Raw genomic sequence first — 21,848 nt, 5'->3', positions numbered from 1 at the left:
ACAGTAAGTGTGAAGCTTGTTTAAAAATATCAAATGTTTTGATCTTTTTTTAAGCTGCGAAGGAATGATCTGTGATAAACATGAAAATAAATCTGAAAGCTTACAAGTCTGACAGTGTTCTGGGGTCCAGCATGAACCATTGAAGCAGCTTGAGCTACACTTTTTACCTAAGTAAACAGACAAAAAGAAACGCCACATTTACATGCATACATGCATACAAATATACTGAAGTACATAGATTTTGTGTGGCTTTCATTTAGTGGGGTCACTTACAGAGGGGGTTATTATTTCCCATCTTGAGGTCCAGTGTGGGTTTGGTTTCAGCATTGACAATATCATACCACTGTATCGTTTCCACATTGCATAGCTGGTTGTTATCAAACTTCACACCTCCTTTAAGAATTTCTGCAAAGGAACAAGTGATATAAATGTAGTAAAACTGCACAGTTGCACATCTACTTATTTAACTGTTTACAATCATATAATAATACCAAGATTTGGGGATGGTACTTGATCATATATGGCTGCATCTACCTGTCAGGCTGTTCAGAAGCAGCTCAGTGGTGCCCTGACCTGTACTTTTCTCAAAATTGGCAAGTACAGAAAGTGCAAATGCTCCCTCGTAGAGGGAGTGACCTCGAATAATGCGCAGGTTCTCCAGAGGAATCCTGGGGGCTGTGTTCAGAGCGATCAGGACATAGCCCCCCACTTCTTCAATAGACTGTGCGGAAATAAAAAGTAAAAGATGTTTGTGAAGACAGCGGTTTGTAGGCAACAAGAGAAATACACGGGCAGTACAGGAAAAAGTCTGCAGGTAGGTTAGACAGGCTTCACTACATGGCTGCATGTGATGGATGTTTTGTCACTTGACTTAATTCCAAAATAAATTTAAAAAAATAAATAACATTGGGTCTCGTTCATTGACAGTCCTCAGGAACAAATCACTACAAGCTGTACTTCCACACATTTTACTAAAATTGTGGCTCTCACATGTTTCGTTTTCATTCAGAAAGGAATGTTTGTTTTTTGTTTTTTTCATTTTAAATAAATGTAATGTATTACATTACATTAATCAGAAACTGTTCAATCAATGCCAATTCAAGTGCAAAATGGCATTGGCGTGATTTTGTTTTGTTGCTGCCAAATATTGTAGATCATGCCATACAGAGGAAACAAATCTTTCATGACCATGCAAGTCTACTTGCAGAGAATGATATATACTTATTTGGACACTTCAAGTTACCAAGAGCTGAACTTTTGAATCCATACCAAATGTTCAAATTGTTTCATTACATGTGCAGGTTCTCCAAAACCTGTGCTTTTTAACCAGTGGAACATTTTGGTGGGAGCTGGGGTGGGCATATCGCAGCCATCCATCAGCCACATTCTCCCGCCAGTTGTGGTGGCAATAAACCCACTGGCCACACATTACGTTTCCATGTACAGTTGAAGAGCGAGTCGCAGTCGAGAAGAGATGTAACTCCAGTGCAGATCTACCTAATGCCATCAGAGCACGAGACTACATATGTGCACATTAAAGCAGCCTCACCAGATCCTTATGTTTCAATACACGCCATAGATCTCCAACTTACATGGTTCATTGTCATCTTTTGTTGCTTCTAGCAGTTTAAATTCAATTTAACAGTGGCTTTTTTAATATATTATATATATATATATATATATATGTATGTATATATATATTTTTATTTTTTTATTTTTTTAAAGGAGATAGAAGATATGCTTTGTGATTAATGACACCACTAATATTTTCTGTCTCTGTTTCACCCCTGTCAGTGTCTGCACATAACCCCTCAGTCTCATGTCCTTTTATGTGCATTTTCCAGTGCAAATGAGGGAAAGCTGTCATAACTTTTCAGTGGTTGAGATCTAAGAGCTAAGATATAATTGTTTTCCCTCTCAGAACACTGAAATGAATCTGATGTAGAACTATTTTTTTCATCTATGAATAAAATTAAAATAATCAAAATGTCTACACTGTTTATGGTCAATAGTCCTACAAGACAAGTTACATTAAATTTCTTGTTTAATCCAAAAGAGCGGCATGTGTTGCATTCTAGCCCACCTTTTCTTAGCAGGCCGTTTCTTAGGCATCACATACTGTAGTTTACTAGATGCAAAAGCCAAAAGGTTTGCTCAGCATGTGTCAGGGTAAGTCAGGGTTGAAATGGGGGAAAAGGGGGTCTCATTGCATACAAACAAAACTCAAAGCGATTTTCATTCGATTCACAAAATCTGAACAGCTGTCAATGTTGAGAGGAAAAAATGATGCAACCTGCTGACTGCATCTTATTATGTGACTTTGAGGGCAAGCCTGAACATAAAGGTGCGTGGCCCTTTATCCCACCTGCCCAGTGCTTACAGGCTTGTAGCTCCACCTGAGCTTTAAGCAAATCTCCAGCCAGAAGATTATGAAGACACATCATCATTATTCAGAACACACTCATTCTCTGATTGCTTAAAAGACCTGAACCTACACGATTAAAGGTAATAAAGAGCCTGTTGAAATTCAGCACAGACTGCTTTGAATCACCAAAGACGCCTTTTAAAACTAAGAGAAACCATGTGAAAAACTGTATCAGCTGCAGGCAGACTGCTGTGTTTTACTTTTAGGAAGGACAGGTCTCGGTGCGCCTCCATATATGTGATCTCCAGGTTCTCAAGGACCACGGTACAGTTGCTGTAGGTCTTCACCATGTTCAAGTAGTGGTCATCTTTGGTCCCCAGAAGGTTTAAACGGTTGGTGATACCTTGGCATACTGTAGGAACAAAAAAAAAAAAAACATTAATGGAAAAATAATTCAAAACAAAACATACCAGCAGTTAATAATTTCCCACTAAAGAAAAAAAGACTTAATCCAAGGTTAACAGTGAGATTAATTGCAAATGTCTACTGCTTATGCAACACTGGCTCAATTTATGACTTTCTGTGTGTTCTGTTATGACTATACTCGGTCTGCACAATCACAACTTGGCCAGGTTTCATGTGAAAATAACAGAGCTGGTTTGCATCTTTGACAGAAACTAAATCTGAGTGACCAAGCAGTTTTTTGGCTCATGGGTTAAAGTGAGATGGCTGTATTTGTTTTGGCTAAGGCCTAAATCGTTCCACAGAAACATAGGAGAGTTGAAACAACAACTGCAACCTTCATCATCCAGCCTATTGCGGTATTTAAAAAAAACCCCAAAAAAACAAAAAAAAAAACAGCGTGTCACAGACTCACAATGAGACTTACGAGAGCTTGTCTCACAGGAAATTCACATCTCTGAAACTCATAATTGAAAACAGGCCCAGGAAAATACACATCAGATTTTTAGGTAAATTCTTGATATGATTAAATAGCAACATAGGGCTTAAATGAACCCACACTTAGTGAGAGAATCACAGGGCTACAACTATGAGCTGATAATAAAATGTTCTATGATAATATCAGGACAATGAAGGCTGCGATACTGATAAGAAATTACAGCAGACGTTTTTGTTAATGTAGCTTTTAAAAGAAGAATGTGTGTGGGTTAGACACAATCAAAAACTTAAAGTGGTCAGAAAAACAAAAAAAAGGTTCTACTTTATGTTTATTAGAAATGACATTGCTGCTCTAATATTTCAGTCGCATTCCTCAACATGTCTGCTCTTGAGAGCGAGGGAAGTCATAACATGCAATCTGGATTCTGGGACACACCTTACAATACATACAAAGACAAGATTCAAGTGATGGCACTGGAGCAATCCGAGGTGACAAATCAAAAAAAGAAAAAAAAAGATGCACCATGTTTCAGCTCATCAAAGCTAAGCCTTTTGCTTCCACGGTGCATTTCACTCATGTTGTTGATTTTACACACCCAGACCAACCAGCAGCGAGAGCAACCTAATCAGTGTGAATTAGACATAAACAGCTGGCATTGGCCCTCCCTCTTCTTCTTCCTCATTAGTTTATCCCTGAGGGATCTCCCTGACATGAGCCCTGGAGTCTGGCGACCTAACGCCACGGTAACAGAGGCAGACTAGAAAAAGCAAGCTGACTGTTTTAATTAGAGGGAGCCACGTGAGACGTAATTAGCCTCATAATTATTGCTCAGATTGCAAAATCAAAGTGTAAATAAACAAAAAGGTTGTTCAAATTTTGCAGCTGTATTTGTAATGATTTAAACATCCCAAAATGGATACTTTGCTAATACAGATTATGGTCATGGCTAGTTTATTTATTGTTATGCCACATTTAATATATACAGAACTCCCTTGATAAGCAGTAAGGGTCAACAGGTGACTGAAAGTGCAGCAAACTTCCTCTATCTGAAGCTCACACTTTGAGTCCCGAGAAAGGAGGAAGAAAAACAGAAAAAAATAAGAGTTTATGACTCAAGCCTGCAGGTGTATAGGCACAGTGAAAACTGTGTTGTTGATTTCATAACTCTATACCGGTGGTGATTGACCTGAAAACTTACAACCATTAACTAACTTCCTCATTTTACTGCTGCACATGAGAAAGACATGGATTCTGTTTTATACAAAAGATAACTTCACTACATTTTTATTTTAGAGAAGCAAATTCAAGCCAGATGACTCATATCTCAACTGGCTGTTGCTCAAAAAGTTTCCCTAACTTTGAAACTACCTTTCTGCAAGTAAGACGTCAACAACTGGTAGTGAGTGAAACAATATTTTCCACACTGGGAGCTCTGTTTTTTTCCCATACAACGTGACTCAAATGTAGTAAAACACAACCATTGTGAGTCTGTTAAAATGTGGGAGCGAGGGTGGAGCGTTCAGTGACATAACTGATACTGTGACAAAGACTTATTACTGATTGCTCCACTTGCTCCAGCTGTACTGTCGTCACAAAATGTCCAGGAGGTAATTCAAGCAGCAAGGAGTGGCAGGCCTGATATCATTACTGCATGTGTGTATGTGTGCGTTTGTGTGTGTATGCATAGGTGTGTGCACCGGCGTGTGTTCATGAATGCATCACTGTCTTCAGCACATAACATTTCCTGGACTGAGCAGCACTGATCGACACCCAGTCAAGCTCGACAAAAGACTGGATAAACCCAATCATTAGTCATCTAAGCTTGTTGCAAAGTGTGGTTGCATATCATTCTTTTGATGTTTACCTGGGGACTAGTGCTGAAAGTCAAGGGTGTGTGACTTGATATTTGTTTCTAGAGGCTACAAGATCTGCAAGACTACAAGGAAGAAACTTCAGCTTATCATCTGAGATAATAAGTAACCGAGTCGGGTTTGAGTGTCTTCACACAGAGGCAAAAACGGAAGTTTGTCCCATCTCAGGTATAAACAGGGCTTGTGTTTGTCTGCAAACACCTGGGGGGCATTGCAACTGTGTGAGAAACATGAAACTTTGCAAGGTGTGTAGCTCAAATGCAAATAAAGATCCAGCTTCAAAACAGGTGTAGTCTAATTTACGTATATAAAGTACAGGGTCCAGATGTTTCTTCTGGCAGTATCTTCTAGCTTAGCAGCACCTCTGCTGCATGTCTGGTGCATATTAAGCTTGTGAGCAAACAGATCCCTGCACGGAAAATCTGTGCACTGGTATTAAAATGTTGTCATATGCATCTCTCCTTCATTACAAAAGCTGTGTTGGCACCAAACTGTAAAATGTTAACTATTTCTTGGCTCTCTGAAGATGAGAAATCTAATTTAGAAAGAACATGGGGTTAAAGTTCTGTAGACTATAAAACTAAAGTCACAATTTACAAGAAACATATAGCAAATATTAAAGCAAGTGTGAAAAGATAAAATACACAATGTTATCAGTTAAAATAGGTCTCATATTTATCTCTGTGTGGAAATTTTATGAAGCTATCTGAGGAAATAGTGAGCATCCACACAATTCAAACCAAACCTTCAATAGAGAAGCCATCTCTGAAATCTATCCATCCTTTCTCCCAGCAGCCATGTTTTATACATTTCCAGAGACAGCAGGAACAGTCCCGCTGTCTTCTCTTCCTCTCATTCACTCAATGTAAGTCAATTACGCTGTGTCCAGAGTCTGGTGATCATATTAACTGAAAACTTATACGCGATTCAAGGAAACTAACAATGCTAACTGACAACTCTTGTTTATTTCTCTCTCTAAGTCAACAGCATTACGACAAAGAATCTTACGTAACTCAATCTGTAGTGTTTCTTCGCTGATAACAAATCGATGTCAAGATTAATGTCAGTATTACTACAGTATTACAAGGAAACTATAGTTCACTCCCTCTTATAGCTTTGGCAGTGAAAGCTAAGAGACTGGTGATAAGGGAGACAAAAAACAAAAACATAAATCGCTTTCTATTGGTTTATTGTTGTGGATTCTTTGCGTCCGGTTTCCAAACCTTTAAACATCAAGGGGAACATTAATCTTCTAATGCTTGCTATCAGTGAATGAAGGGGAGGAAAGAAAGACAATTCCTTGGTTCTTTCAGAGCTCATACTTCCTGCTCTTTCATTTTCTGTGCTGCTGATACGCAGGAGGCCATGAGGGATCAAATGTCATAAAGACAAAACCAGCAGTCATGTATGTGCTTTCTGTGAGGTGTCCTACATTTGAGTGACTTTAAAATTCCTGAAATCCTGCACTCCGTTAAGGGGAAATGCAAGCTTCCTTTGCGTGGGAGATACACTAATCCGTAAGAGAAAACATCTTGGGGGCTTTGCAAAAGAAAGAGGAGCCAGTAAGGACTGGAGAATAACCCCCATTCACCCCTCCCCTGTAAATGAATCAACACAAGCTCACTCTGACATGTCAGGAAGTTGATCTTTGCACAGGGTCGGCTCAGATGGCTATTCTCCGATGCTGAAGCAGATGGTAGCTGATTGTCGTCTCCAGGGGAGGCGGACATGAGGATGGATTAAATCAAACTCAGTGTACTATTTGTGACAGAGAACTGATGGAAAGGATGTAAGAGAGAAAAATATACCCAAAAGAAAAGAAGACGAGTCAGGAGTGGTTTGTGGTTAAGCCAGCAAAGCCATAGATGTGGGACATGACGGCCGGCTGTAGGGATCAAACTGTGGAAAGGAGGGGTGTGTAAAGCCTTACACTTGACGCATGAACGTGGATGACCTTTCCATTGAGGCCAACAATGGGGGCAAAACTTGGGAGTGGTCAGCTAAAGAACACAAGCAAATGCAGCATCCTACTGAATACGTCACGTAAACATTTTAAACCCAGAGACTGCACTCGCTGGCCCTACCAGAGTTTCAGCACAGTCTGGGAAGTTTGGTCTGTTGAAAGCTCAGCAAAGTGACCAAATAAAGACCAAAAAGGCTGATGTTTACTCTCTGCTCTTTACGAGACACTCCAGATACCTGTGGCTGGGCCCAACATGATGTTTACTCTCCATCTCGGTGAGGAAACCGTGGATTTAGGTTCTGCACAAACACAGGAAAACAGTATGTACACTCACACTCTATACTGTGATCAGCACTTAAAAGACAGTCAACAATTATCCCTTTTCAGCTGTTCCAGTGCTGGTTGAGAGCCACGGCTCTGTTTCCGATCAGTTCATGTTAGAGTCTGTTCTCAGCCAAGAAAACTGAGTCCAGAGAAGCAGAAACTATGCTGGTCGACTGCTGCATCACTGGCCATGGGGCAAGATTATTATAACTCCAGCTGCAACGGTGTTTATGCTGATATGAACACCTGTAGAAGCAGGAAAATAAGAGATGTCTGAGGAGGAACAAAGGTGCACAATGGCTGGTACAGTTTGGTGATTAAATATTGGTTAATGTTCTAAAATTTAAACAGTCAAGTGTTTTGATTAACTTCTTTCTGCAAAAGAAAGAAAGGTCAGAAAACATTTGTTTCGGTCAACTATTGTAGCTGAGGTACCAAATTTCTTTACAGTTTTCTATTTAATGTCAGATGCTTGAACTAAAACATGAAAAAAAGGCCTTAATGTGAAAAGGACTTTTTCCTGCATAAAGGTTAAACAAATTAAATAAATGCTTGTACCCACCTAGTTGTTTACACAGATTAGGTTCAGATAATTATTACACATATGGGCAACTTGACAAAACAAAAGTTTATTGTTATTCCTGGGAGCAAGCAGCTGTGAGCACCATGGTGGTGTCAAGGCTCAAATCTCAGACACAAAATGAAGAAATCACATAGAGCAAGCTGGAAGTATGAAACATGGTTTATTTTTGTATGTTCAATAAACAAATTCTTTGATTTGGATATTTTATTTAAGTTTTGCTTTTTAGTTAAAGAGCATTTCATTGTATTCTCAGGTGATGTTTCAGCTACTGCAGTGAATAATAATGCTTAACTCTGATATCGCATTAATCATTAATAAAAATGTCATTAACTAAAACAGAGAATAAGTAAGAACACATGATGAAGGAAACGGTATATAACAAAGTTGGAATGATTTCATGATCACATTGCAGCATTCGTATGATGAGCCCAACAGAGCATCTCAAATAATCTAGTTAATAATCAGGGCTCATGACTTGTCTGAAATCCTCTTTTTGCTTTAAATGCCCCGAATCCCACTGCTGTTACTAACGCACCACTCCAGCCACATTTAAATTCCAGCCAGCAGCCAGCATTACCCTGAAACATTCCAGTGTTCAACCCACTTCCTTTTTAACGTCCCGACATTCTCCCCATTGAAGTCCACTCTATCCAAGACAACTCACCCCCCCCCCCCCCCCCCCCCCCCAAACACCCCTCATTTTTTTCCCTTCTTTCTCCTTCCCTGTTAAAACTATACTCCTCTTCAATCCCACAGGAAGCCTGAGAGGAAGGCTGGACAGGGAGTGGGCGGGAAGCATGCTGCCGCTAACTCAAAACTTCATGGCCCCCATTCCCCCAACTCCCCCCCCCCCCCCCCACACACACACACACACACACCCCCACCCTTACAAAAACCCTCCATCCAGCAGCCATCACTGCGCCATGCTTGGAAAGGAGGAGCAGAGGGAGAGAAAGAGAGAGAGAGAAAGAAAAACAACCACAAGAGAAGAGACCCACACATTTCACACATCATTCCAGAAAGACAGAGCAGCTGGGATTCAGGAATCCCCAGTTGGTTTAAGCATTCCCAGTGCTTAGGAGCTGGCTCAGGTTGGAGCACCCAAATGAAGAGGACTGATAACTGACTTCATCTAAACAAAAAGAGATAGACGCTCCTTGAGGCAGTCTATTTGCTTGAGGACTTTTTATTTTTAGCCTGACTGCTGACAGACTGATTTCTGTGGAGCTCTAGCCACTCTTTTGCCGCGTTGTCCGCTAACCACCCGGTTACTACCTTAGTCATGTCTCTAGCAACTCTTTCCCACTATAGTAATCACAGAGAATGACCCCATAAAAGAAATATTCTCCCAAAGCCTCAGGGTTTGAGTTAGTAAGCTTTACTCCGTTTCTCAGCTCTTACTCACCATTTCAAGCAAAGCTTTACACATCAGCAGGCCCTCAAATCTACTGATGAGTTTCTTCCTCTACCACAGGCAGAGGGCAAGAATCAGGGACAGATACAGCTCAGGGGATAAGTTTATACAGCTGAGGAGCTCTCCGAATTTTTAGAACTGTGAAAGGGTGTTCTGTTACATATTTTGCTGTTCTCGCTCTAAGCATAACCAATTTCATTTGCACTGGAAAGCTTGGAAGAATTTAGTTACATCTTCCCAATGACACATGAAACTAAAATGTTTGAAATACAACAGGGTACCACTGCCAAGAACTTGGGGCCCAAGGGAGTGCAGTTAAAATCCACAGAGCATCTTTGAAACAATTCTATCCCCACAATAGCAGAATGAACAGCGAAAACTGTGCTAGTTTTTCAGCAAACGCCCATCCCCATAGCCCATGGCTCAGATTTCATCTATTGTTCATGTCTGAGGTGCAATGCTCCTTACAAAGAAAAGGCACATCGCACATGATTAGCACAGCTCAAACAGCAACGTCCAAAGCTTGCTTAAGATAATTATGACTGAGGAAGTTGTTGTTTCAAGGCCACCCCCTCATCACAGAGACACTGAGAGGCTTTTAGCACAAGCCTGGGCTGCTTTCCGTCACTCATCAAAGGCATGAAACTTGGCAGACAAGACCCTTTTCCCCACTATCAGCTATACTGCTGAACACAAGGACCCTTGCTCAGATGTACACTGGATGAAACGCACACTAAGAGCCCTTGTAGCTGGTCCTGAGACTCGACTGAAAGGGGAAAGACCAGGATTAAAACCCTGTCCAACATTATGGTTATGAAAAGTCCAGTTTCAGGGTAAAAGCAATTATACATATATGTTATATTTTTTATACAGTAATAATCTAAGTATTAGAATGAAACTTTTTTTTAGCTCTTTTACATATTGGAATAATTTGAATAATAGAAGTTTTCTTGTCCTTGGCACAGAAATGTCAACACAAGGTCCATTTAAAAGCTACTTTTAATTATTCTCTGCTTGTGCTGAGATTGTTAGATATTATTAAACATCCAAAGTCAAGAGTATATTCCAACTTTCAGATTCAGAGCCAAAATAAGGTGCTTTTAAGGTATGAAGAAGTATACATTTGAACAAATATAGCAATTACAGCCAATTAAAACAACCTGAGCTGAGACTAAAAATAAGCATCATAAGCAACTATATGATAACCTCCATCTTTAAAGGATAATAATGGAACATAAACATTGTTCAGTTTAGAATTGATGAATTGTGTTTTTGTTTTCTTTCCACCACATTATAAGTTTAGATTTCAAAAGCTCCAAACATCAATTTTAACCATGTATAATCCTTACTGGAAGCATAATAAATTAGTGTATAGCAACAGGAAATGCTGGATCCTGAACCACACCAACAGAAAAAGGGAAAGGAAGGTTTGTGAAACTAAAACTACACAACGGTAAGTAAAATGTAAAAGTAAAAATATCAAATTCATTTGGATGCTTAAAAACCCTTTGACCTAAAAACACAATATGATTTTCAATCTTTTAATCTTTTCTAAACCTTCTTGGTGCATGATTATTGCAATAATACTCGTATAAAAAGGAAACAAGTGGAATCATATTAAAAATAAAATCTCAGGCTGCAGCTTAATCAGCTCAGGAGGAAGCTGTTGATGCAGAGGATATACAGCAGGTCCAGAAGTATAATCCTTCCTGGCACAGGACCAACTATGCACTCCAGGGTATTTCTACCTGCTCCTTTCTTGACCTGGCCACGCAGCTATCAAGCTCAAGTGGTTTGCTTTGAAAATTAAAGTAGAGCTGTAGACAATGACCATCTATTGATGCTTTAGGTAGCATGGGAATGTAATATGAAGAAGCTGATATGTACATGCTCACAATACATGGCTTACACTAATGATTTAGTGGACTCTGGGCACATCTGGGTCAATTCAACCTGCAAGCTCGACAAGCAGAACACCTTCCCTTTTTTTTCCACAAAGCTCTGGCTTCCATTATGAAAACATGCAGTAATGAAGATGTTCCGCTCAAAGTCCCACCAGGAAATTAATTCTGGGCTCAGTGAAACAATGGTGTTGTTGAAACTTACTGGGTAATTACAAAAGGTAAGACACTGGGGGAGTGAAGTGCATTATGCTTTCAAGCTGCAGGAATTTAACAAAGAACGCGTCGGCTCTGTCAGAAAGTCTTGCTGCTGCTACAACACTGAACAGTGCTGTCAGCTCATTTTAATGGCTGCATTAAATTGCACTTGATGATGATGTGTCTTTTGAGCTGATACCACCTTGTAAAATGATCAAACTAAAACAAATAAAATGATGACACCATCTCTTGGTCCTCTAACCTCTCCTACTCCAATATTGTGAATGTCATGGGTATAATTCAATGAGTGTCCTCATGGGGTGGAATGGTTATTCACTTGAAATTAATAGCATCAAAAATGACGTTGAAAAAAAAAAAATTAAAACGGCAAACTTCATCCGTTGGGTCAGAGCCTCAAGCCAAAGAACCACCTTCCCACCCCCCGTTTCCCTAATGCAACATGTTAATTATCAAACAAATATAAATACTGTTAACTTTGGGAAAGATATACTGTATTTCTATGAAGATATACAATGCAGATAAAGTGAAAAAAATGGGCGCAAACTCCAAGATGGCCATGCCATGGTAACAGCTGTTTAATGGACTCTTTTTGCTCAGTTGGGGCTTTTTTCCATGGATTGCCACTGTAACAACGTTTCTCCTGTCAAAAAGATTTCAACAATTTTTGATCCCCATCTTATCACAAAGTTTCCAGCCAAATTTGGAGTCAATTGCATAAATCCTCTCTGACTAGTTTGTTCAAATAAATGTGCCAAAATTGAAATGGGGGGAAAAAATGGACATAAACGCCAACATGGCTGACACCCCATTGCCAAGGAACAAGTGTATGATTGACTTTTTTTTTTTGCTCACCGTGAGGTGTTAGACATGTGTGACAAATTTTGTTGTCCTGTGTCAAAGTAAACTGTTTAGATCCAATTCTATGGGGGGGGCTGTCGAGCCATTTTTTGCATTGAGGTGTATGAAGACCATAGATTATCAAAACTTTCGCCGGGCTTGTGTTGTGTGCCAAGTTTCACAACTTTTCACCAGCCCAATTGTATTTCTGACAAACTGCGAACCTCAACCTCACAAAGCTCGGATTTTTCATTTGGTTCAAAATGAAAAGGTACCAATACCACACTGATCCTATTTGAGACTAAATCTAAAATCTAAATGCCAACTGATCTTCTCGTAGATAAAACAAGATAAACATTCAAAGGTATAGAAAAAACATTTGGTGTCACTAAACCACAGCAGACGACTAACTGGAAACATGACTCATTTCAACTACATGATTTTTCAGAAGTAAGAATGAAAACATTGCGCACAATGTCAATTATGTAGTCACTGTCGCTGGTCTAAAACAATAAATCTACCCAACACTAAGACATTGGTGATATAATTTACAATAAGCATTTTGTCTTTTTAACATTTTGAGTTAAAAACTATCTTTATTTGCATATTTTTTATGTATTCTGTCTTGATTTAAAATCACCTAAAAGGATTCTTTTGGTCTCCTAGCATCGTAACTTTTAGCCAACAGGCAAGCCTTTCTCCTCCATGTTGACACAAGGTTATAAAGTCATGTCTACATGGCAAGTTAAGGTCAAGGAAGACACATAAGTCTGTGTTTAAAAGAAAAAAAAAAAGGCAACAAAGCCCTGAATGAAGAACCCTTTGTTTAGAGACTTGGGGTTTCTGCACTTATTCATACAATTAGTCTCTTTTACTTTTCCTCTTCCTTGTGTGATTTTTCCCTTCATGGCACTGTCTTTAATCATCTTATTTGAAAACCAGCCTGAAAACCACAATTTTCACTCATTGTTAGTAAGAGACAGCTCTGAAGGAAGTTCAACACAATGGGAACCATACACTGAGAACTTGCTTCACAACTCGGACTGTTCAAAGATATTTGGAGGCCTAAACTAAAAATAAACAACTCTGAGTTATCATGAGACAAGTTATCACACATATGAATGTTCATGCTGTGTGTGAGATTGCCTATCTACTTAGAGCACTGATCCAATTAATAGTGAGCTATTTGTCTTTTAATGCTGCCATCCATGCAAAACTGACTGCATGACAAAAGCTTCTCCCATTACTGAAGATGCTTTTGTTGTCTTTGAAGTGAATGTGGTGAATGTCAATCCTCATAGGCTAAATGGGGCAAAACACTGTCTTTTTTTATATATTTGTCGAGTTAATGCTCGCAACTACTATAATTTCAGTAAATACCCTAAAATTAGGCCTTGATTGACACAACCACACCCTTGCAATGAAGCATGTAAGACTTTAATAACTCTGGCAAAGAAAAGACTCTTTCTCATTAGTAGCTGAGCAATGAAAACTGTTAAGACAAGACAAGCCTGATCGGGATGCTTTTCAAAAGCATAATTAGTTATATTTTCTGCAAATGAAACAAACTGAAGTATGATTTGATGTTCACCCACAAGTCAGTCGGAAGCTTTCACAGCTGAAATCTTTACTGTGCTCATCTTGTCTGTCACTTATACAATCTGCATTGTTTACAAGTATTAAATATGACTACACTAAACTTCTTTGCAACAGACTAGAGCGATGTTGGACTGATTCTTCAGGTAAAAACTACTAAAATCCCCAACCTCCTTTTAATCAGGATGCAAAGCAGGAAGTCCCCCCCACGTTACATATCAAACATCCTGCATCTCTTCCAATAGCTTTGACACAGGATTCATATACAAAATCTTGACAAATTAATTATGATGTATACTTAGAGGACCAAACCACCAGTTCCAATGTACAATTTATTTTCTAGCAAACGGACCACACAGGCAGAGGCTAAATCCTATAATGGAGGCAAGTTACTGGGATCAGCCACCACCCTTCAAACAATGCTTTCTTCTGAAATATTCAGAGATGAAGATTTGTTTGCGAAGGCATTGTTCTTCCCCCTGCGGGGTATTTCTTTTTTTGGGCAAGCACAGTTTGCAGCTCTGCTCTGCAGACTGACCTGCAGGTCACTAAGGGAGATGACAAACCAATGGGGGGTCTGCAGGATGATGGAGAGACACTCATCTGCAGCTTGGAGGCTGTAGTGAATCAGCAGCTGCTAAAGACAACAGGCTAAGGACTCTTTGATGAACAATTAAACAAGAACACAAATGCAAAAGTCAAAGATCATTCATCCCATCCTCTATTGTTAGTACAGCTCCAGATTTCCTGTTTTTCTTCACTGCTGTGATTCTTCCTTTGACTGATGCACCACCCCTGTCCATCTCTTTGGTATCTCTTGCAACATCATTGAGACATGATGATCAATAGAGCTCTACTATCCCTTGAAGCTGTTATGTTGCCACTGGCTTCTATCTGGGTGTATTAGTCCCACCTTTAAAGACAACCAAAACAAAACAATTTAATATCATTTTAGCTGAACTAAAAGGTTTAGAATTATTCAAAAAGTTTAAAAGAAGTTAAATGCACAAAAAAAACGAGCACTTGTTATACTTTTTTCAGTCCTTACTTTTATTTTTTTTTCTATTCTTGGTAGTAAAGCAGAAAGCGGAGATTTTCAGCGAATTTGGGGGTAGCTATTTTTTTTTTTATTTAACTTTGAGACAAAAAACACAAATGCAAAATTAATGACTTAATTGCAAATGTTGCCTTTTTTCCCCCCTTTTAACACAACACTGAGCCTGATAAGATTTAAGATAGCAAAGGGTCTTTTTTCCAGCTTAAACACCTGGGCCTCTTTCCATTGGATACGCACATGCACAACCGGCTCAACATGGAAAGGCCATAAATACTGTGGATAACGTTGTTACCATGTACAAACAAAAGGTGCAAATTCGTTCAATCAGTAACCACACATTTCACTCACTTACTCCATGCAGGAGGATTACACACTACTGCAAGAGAAGAAGACACATAATTAAAAGTTAGAGAAGTGCGATATACCTTGATTTTAGAGCTATACAATGACTTACTGTGTTTGAATACATCTTAACAGACACAACAAAAGCTGCTTCACTTGATGGATTGCATGTCTATTCTCAGGTGTGCATACTTTGTGGTAAAAGATCTCATCCAGTCTACAAAAGTATCTGCTGCCAGATAACCTGCTTTCCACAGAAGGGCTTTTGTCCTGGAGTGAAATCTAAACCTTTCACCTTGCCTGCAGTTCGACAAAATCTACCACTCAGGCAGACTGCAGTTCCTCAAAGAAAGTAGAGAGGGTGCCCAGAAATTACACTCCAACTCCCACGGCCTCAACTTCTAAAGTTTTATTTCTGAGAATGGCTGTAGCAGATGTAAGTCTGGGAAGGTCGTCAGGCAAGCAGCAAGACATAACTGCAGCAGTAGTAGCAGTATCAGGACCACTCCGGACTCTAGCATTACACAGGATGATAAGCTATATTTCACTACCATTTTCCGAGAGTGGGCTGTAATGAAAGGAAAAGACAGGTTTTTTCATAAAAAGATGGGGGGGGGGGGGGGGGGGGGGGGGGGGGGGGGACATATGACTGATGAGAAAAAAGTAGCTTTTTAGATTCCAAGTCAACATTCATGGAAAAGCACTTACTCAGGATGCTAAAATGCACTGCAGGAGTGAAATTTTTCATCATGATTCAGCTGAACTTCTGCAGGTGTGCAAGCACTTTTAAATGCAGAACAGACTGAACTCAACTTTACCAACATTTATTTTTTTCAATTTCATTTAGTCAAGAACTGAAATAACCTATTAACTCTGAAAAAGCATATTGATATAAGCAGGTTATTCTGTGCCCAAAGCAAAGCTCGCATGAGGGATTAAGGACTTAGCTGTTGACATGCTCCTGTGATTAGTTTGATCTTTCACAGGTTAAGTCACTGGTAGAGGCGGGCTTGTTACGTTGCTGCACTTTAGTAGAATTCTGCAGAGAAAAGTATGTTTAGATTTTGTTTAACAATTAAAAAAAAAAATCATCATTTGTTTGAAACAGTCCAAATTAATTGCAAAATCAGTCCTTGAGAGCTAAAGCAACATTATTACTGCCACCCACTAGTACCCTCCCACAGTTAAACTGAGTATACTAGTGTGCAGGATGAGGATTGTTTATTCATCAAGAATGGAGCCCAGTGACTTTCCTGGAGAAGCCATTAAACCCTTGCAGGCTGTCAGGGTGCAGTAGACAGGTGGGCATCCTGTGGGAGAAGATGCTCACTGCATCAAACCTCAATTTGACTTTCAAAAACATTCAGTGTTTGGCTCAGTTCTGCAACGAGATACAAGTTGAATAGCAGCACCATGATTATAAATTTAATTATCATTTAATTGAGAACAGCCAGTTTTGACACGCTGTTATGTAATATGCTGTTTAAAATGATAATCAAGACACATTTACATCTCATAAATCTTGTATAGCTAATGTTTGTACTATAAGTTAGTAGACCCCCCCCCAAAAATCCCAAATTACTTATTAGTTTGTCTGGATAATGGGGCAGAAACCAGATAAACTCAGCTTCCCAAAATCCTTCATATTATTCTTTAAAAAAAAAAAAAATAGCTTGCTTACATTTATAAATGTGCTTGCAAACTAAATTATGCAAACAATAGAAGTCTCGTTGCTCCCAAGTTTACACATAATAATTCACTGTGCAAAGTGTAAATAAAAGAATGGAATGATTTCCAAATGTCAAGGTTCCTCTTGGAAGAGTAAATTTGTTCAGCATAACACAGCAGCCAGACCATCATTCTGCTGTCATGATGCTGTACAGGACAGGTTTAAAATAAATAAATAAAAATAATAATAATAATATATACATAAACTTAATTATTATCTGTTTAATTGTTTTCTATTTGATTAAAAAAATAAAAGCTTATTTTGAATTTGATGGCAACAATATATCTTAAAGAAAAAGGGCAAGAAAACGGCTGAAATAGGAAATGCTGCAACTAATTAGGTTCCATGATAAAATGTCAGTAACATGGTCATAAAAAGAGCACCTTAGAGAGGCAGAGTACAGTATAAAAGTAATGAGAATTATTTTCAAATATAACTCACTTTTTCTTAAATATTAAGAAAAGAGGGCTATTAAAGAGGGGTTCTTTTCATGGTGTGATTCTTCAAGCTGTTTTCTTTCTACAGTGTTCATTCAGTGTTGCTTACCAAAGTGATAAAAGTTAACATTTGAAATTGCATAATTTTTTTAAGCTATTTTAGAACTAGTTTTGCAGTGATCACAGAAAATCTTGAAGAAATTCTAAAATACAGAATAATATCAACACAAAGGTTCAACATCCTCACCATGATCACAATTAATTTCAAGTTTTCTCAGCCAAGTGTAAACTGATGACCAGGTGTTCACTTGCCTCCTATAGCAACCTAAGAACTCTTAAACAGGTCAAACAAACACTGAAATGTCAACCATTCCCCCTAAAAACATACATCGTCTGCTTTGGTGATTTTAAAATAAGCCTAAGGATTAAATGCTTCTCTGTGGGCTGAGAAAATGATCCTTCTTCTTTTGATTCATAAATACTCTCCTATTATCTTAGAAAAGCCTTATCACAAAGCTTAGAATAGGATCTTTTATTTTCTTTTGATATCTCTTTTCTCTGGAAAAACAATCTAGCATGCTTAAGAAAATTTTCAAAACAAGGAAAGTTACCTAATACATGTTTGTATATAGGCGCATAGCTGGTTACCCATGAGTGTGTTTAATGTTAAACTGTAATCTTTTATTATCCTTCCAGGCAGAAAAATAACACATTCTCACTCCCATTTCTTCACAGCATCACATAGCAATGCTTTGATTGCATCTTTGTCAACATGCAGGGTGGTTGCTTGTATTCGACTATACTGGCTGACGATGTATAAAAAGTCATTTAGATGTTGGAGGGGTAGTAGTGGAAGAGTAGAGGTGAGATTTGACCATCAGGACTGCTGTCTGCACCATTTAAAGAATAATGTATTTGTCTATAAATTCTTGTCATTTTATTAGGTTTGAAAATACCAAACTTCTTAATGGTCATGAAAACAAATAAGTTTTGGTTTAAAATACCCTTTTTGACAAGGCTGAAAGTGAAATGCTTAGTTTTAATCAGAGGTAAAGATAAAACTTTTACAAACACTTAGGGAAAACACAAGAACACATGGTGGTGCAACTTTACTACAGCACTACTTTAATCAGTAACAATAATCAAGTGGTACAACATTCCACAAACTTTTTTTCTTTTAAATGGTCGGTTTTGACACAAAATTGGACACTGTGTGAAAAAAACAGTGTGCCATGTAGAAACACAAGTCAAATTTGATCCAGCCGAAAACAAAAAGCAAGACACAGCAACACCAATTTAAACTGTCAGCTTGTGTATTTATCATTTCCTGGAAGGTGGAAACTGGATTACTAATGGAGAAAATAAAAAGATACATAAAAAAAAAAAAAAAAAAGAATACTGCATTATACTACAGCTGTCCATTACTAAGCTGTTGGGGTGTTAATAAAAATCCCACATTTTTTATTTACTTTGGGAAACGTTCTGCTCTATGAGATGCAGAGTGTCTGATTAGTTTAGAAGCTCAGAAATATTCATTCTCCATTTTTGGCTCAAAACCCGTTTGATTTGTTATGTCTTTCAGAGAACCAGCACTGATTGCGACTTGTCAGAGCACAGAACACAGATGCAGGTTTCACATGCACTGCTGGCACTGAATACAAATGCTTATCAGCTTGTGAGAAAGAACAACACTGAAAAGACTGTAAGCAACACTGAATGATGAGAAAAGGAAGTTACAGTCATTAGTGACACAACTGGCCACTTTATTCCCTGACATCTGGGTGTCATGGGGTGTGAACTCAAATCAAAAGGGAGAAAATGTTACTTTTTTTTCTTTTTGTTTTTAATCTCAAACACTGTCTGTCGCTAAGAAGGTGAATCATTCCGAGTCACAACTACAGACAGATGTCATCAGCAAAAGCAGAAAAAATTTAATAAATGATCAGAAAGACTGCAACACAGCCAATAAAAGTATATTTCTGTTGCCTTCACAGTGCCAAAAGAACTTGAACTAAGCTGAAAAAGAGAAGGAAAATATCTTTTTGTGCCTTTTTACACCTAAGACTAAGAAAAAGTAGTTTTTTATCTGGTTTTTTTTTTTTTTAAATTTAATTTAGGACCAGATAAAAGCTTCTCATGAGATGAAATTATATTTTTAACTATATTCACAGAGAAAATAAAGGAAAAAAGTTGTTGCTAAAACAAAAAGATAATATCGTGAGCTACAAACAAACAACAACACTGCAATATTAATGAACTTAATGGGTGTGAAATAAAAACTAAAGTTTTTCCCCCCGCTGTTTTAGTGCAGTCATATACAGCAAGGTAGCAGACATTTTTACTGACCAATAATGATAATAATAATATTAAAAAAAAAAGCCAGCCAGCAAAAACTCTTAAAACTTAAATCCCAATCCTTAAAAAAAAGAAAAAAAGAAAAAAAAAAGAAGTGTGTTTTTATGAAGGAAGTGGAAGTGGGACGCGTGCCAGCAATTTTTTTTTCTCCACTCATCACCCCCCCTCCCATCACTATCACAATCATCCTCATATTTGGACTATTTACTCAATTAATTGTAGTCTTATCTGTAAGACTTGACGGTATGATCAGTATGGACCTGTGCTGTCAGTGCAGACTAACTTACTTCACTTCCAGCAGCTCAGTGAGCAGCTGCTCGGTGAGAAACTTTTCTCTCATGCTGGATCAAGCTTCTCTGCGGCTTCCTGACCAGCCGGCCGATCAGTCTCTCAGATTTATGTAAATGTTGGACAAACAGAGAGGAAAACGAAAGCCTTGCATTCACAAGCTACATACCTTTCTTTTCCGCCTGAACACGGGAGCAGAGCCAGAGCAGAGAGGTGAGACTGACCCACTTGAGAAAACGGCTTGCCATCGTGTTTTCGAAGTTCCTGGGGACAAAGTGTCATTCCATGCCAACCGCACGCGATACTCCGCTTTGACAAAACTTTAGAAACCTCTTTGCGTCCCTTCCGTTAAGTAAAAAAAAAAAAGACTTTTCCTTCTCAGAGAAAACCAAGACTCAAGCAGGTCCTCCCCCTCGCAGAAATCTCCAAAAGTCTGTGCCCGATCATTACGCAGCGAAGAAAACCACTGGCTGCTCTCTGTGACGTCAGCCAGGAAGAAAGACAGATGTGCGTCTCGCGCTGCCCAGGTGCACACTGAGAATGGACCCAAAACAGAAATGGGATTTCTTGTCATTTTGGGGGTGGAAAGATAGTTTTTGGAAAATTTAATTCAGTGTAAAAATAATCCAACTGCAGCTCAAAAAGCTTAGAAATAAGAAATGAACAACGAGATAAAGTCCCTAAAGAAAGTATAAGCACCAGTATGTCGTTGAGAAGGACAACACTCACTAAGAATAGCACAGCTATTCTGTAGATTCAGCAAGCTTGTATGGCTTATTTTAATTAATACTTTAATTTAGTTGAAACAGCTTAAAGGCACTTAATCATGTGGATATTACCTTAAAAACACATGTTCTTCGGTTACCTGAAGGTACATATGTGTTTAGCAGACAATTAAGCAATTTTTCCTTCTTTTTCTAAGAATAGAATATAATAGCATAGAATAGAATAGAATAGAATAAACTGTATGCCTTTATGCCTTTACACACTATATACTGGTTTAATTTCAGTATGTGTTATGGAAATTGAGAAAAAAAAAAAGCTGTAAATATATTTATAATAATGATTGCCATCATTGATTTTTTTCATGCAATGAAATGCAGTTTAATGGGAACGGGGGGGAAAAGGGTTACCCATTATTTTAACGACAATGCGGTGCTAACTGATTGGTTTTCTTTTAGCAGCACAAAACTCTGATGACCTCAGAGTTGTTTTTGATGAACACATATAAAAAGTTAACACAATAATGATGCATCCAGGATATCAAACCTCCCTTCCAGAAGCCTCATTGAATTGGGCCCATCACAAACAAAGCCAAGTAGAAGATCTGACATATTGTTACTATTTCATTCCTATTTATTTCTTCATGTGCATTCATGACAAATTTTTATCAGTATTACCGTCAAGCTGGGGTTGTACAGACAAAATGTTTAGATTGTTGACAGAGCATCAGCCTTATGGGATCCGAATCTAATAGGACATCCAGCTGCTCAAATGTGTTTGTTGTTGTGCACTTATCAGACTCTATGGGGACAAGAGTGATAGAAATCATTTTTCACACTGGTGTTTATTTCATTATTGTAGCCTAATGGCTCAGCAAATTGTCTTTGGCTGTAATGTTGGAGGAAGAGGTTATTGTGTTGAGTGAAATTATGGCCATTCTCCT

The 21,848-nt window shown here is 38.4% G+C and overlaps 1 protein-coding gene across 1 annotated transcript in view; it reads right to left on the bottom strand.

The window, feature by feature from the left end:
* The window catches only part of egfra (epidermal growth factor receptor a (erythroblastic leukemia viral (v-erb-b) oncogene homolog, avian)), a 41,580-nt gene extending 20,980 nt beyond the window's left edge, over positions 1-20,600 (bottom strand). The window contains exons 1-5 of the mRNA XM_079243642.1: positions 20,352-20,600; positions 2,626-2,777; positions 535-721; positions 274-405; positions 105-167 (exon numbers count right to left, since the gene is read on the bottom strand). Of these exons, the coding sequence (XP_079099768.1) occupies positions 105-167; positions 274-405; positions 535-721; positions 2,626-2,777; positions 20,352-20,430 (613 nt within the window). The 5' untranslated portion in view covers positions 20,431-20,600. The remainder of the gene's footprint in view (positions 1-104; positions 168-273; positions 406-534; positions 722-2,625; positions 2,778-20,351) is intronic.
* Between the last annotated feature and the right edge of the window lie 1,248 nt (positions 20,601-21,848).

This window comes from Telmatherina bonti, assembly GCF_933228915.1.
Source record: "Telmatherina bonti genome assembly, chromosome: 7".
Classification (NCBI taxonomy): Eukaryota; Metazoa; Chordata; class Actinopteri; order Atheriniformes; family Telmatherinidae; genus Telmatherina; species Telmatherina bonti.
This window is presented reverse-complemented; position numbering and strand designations above follow the sequence as displayed.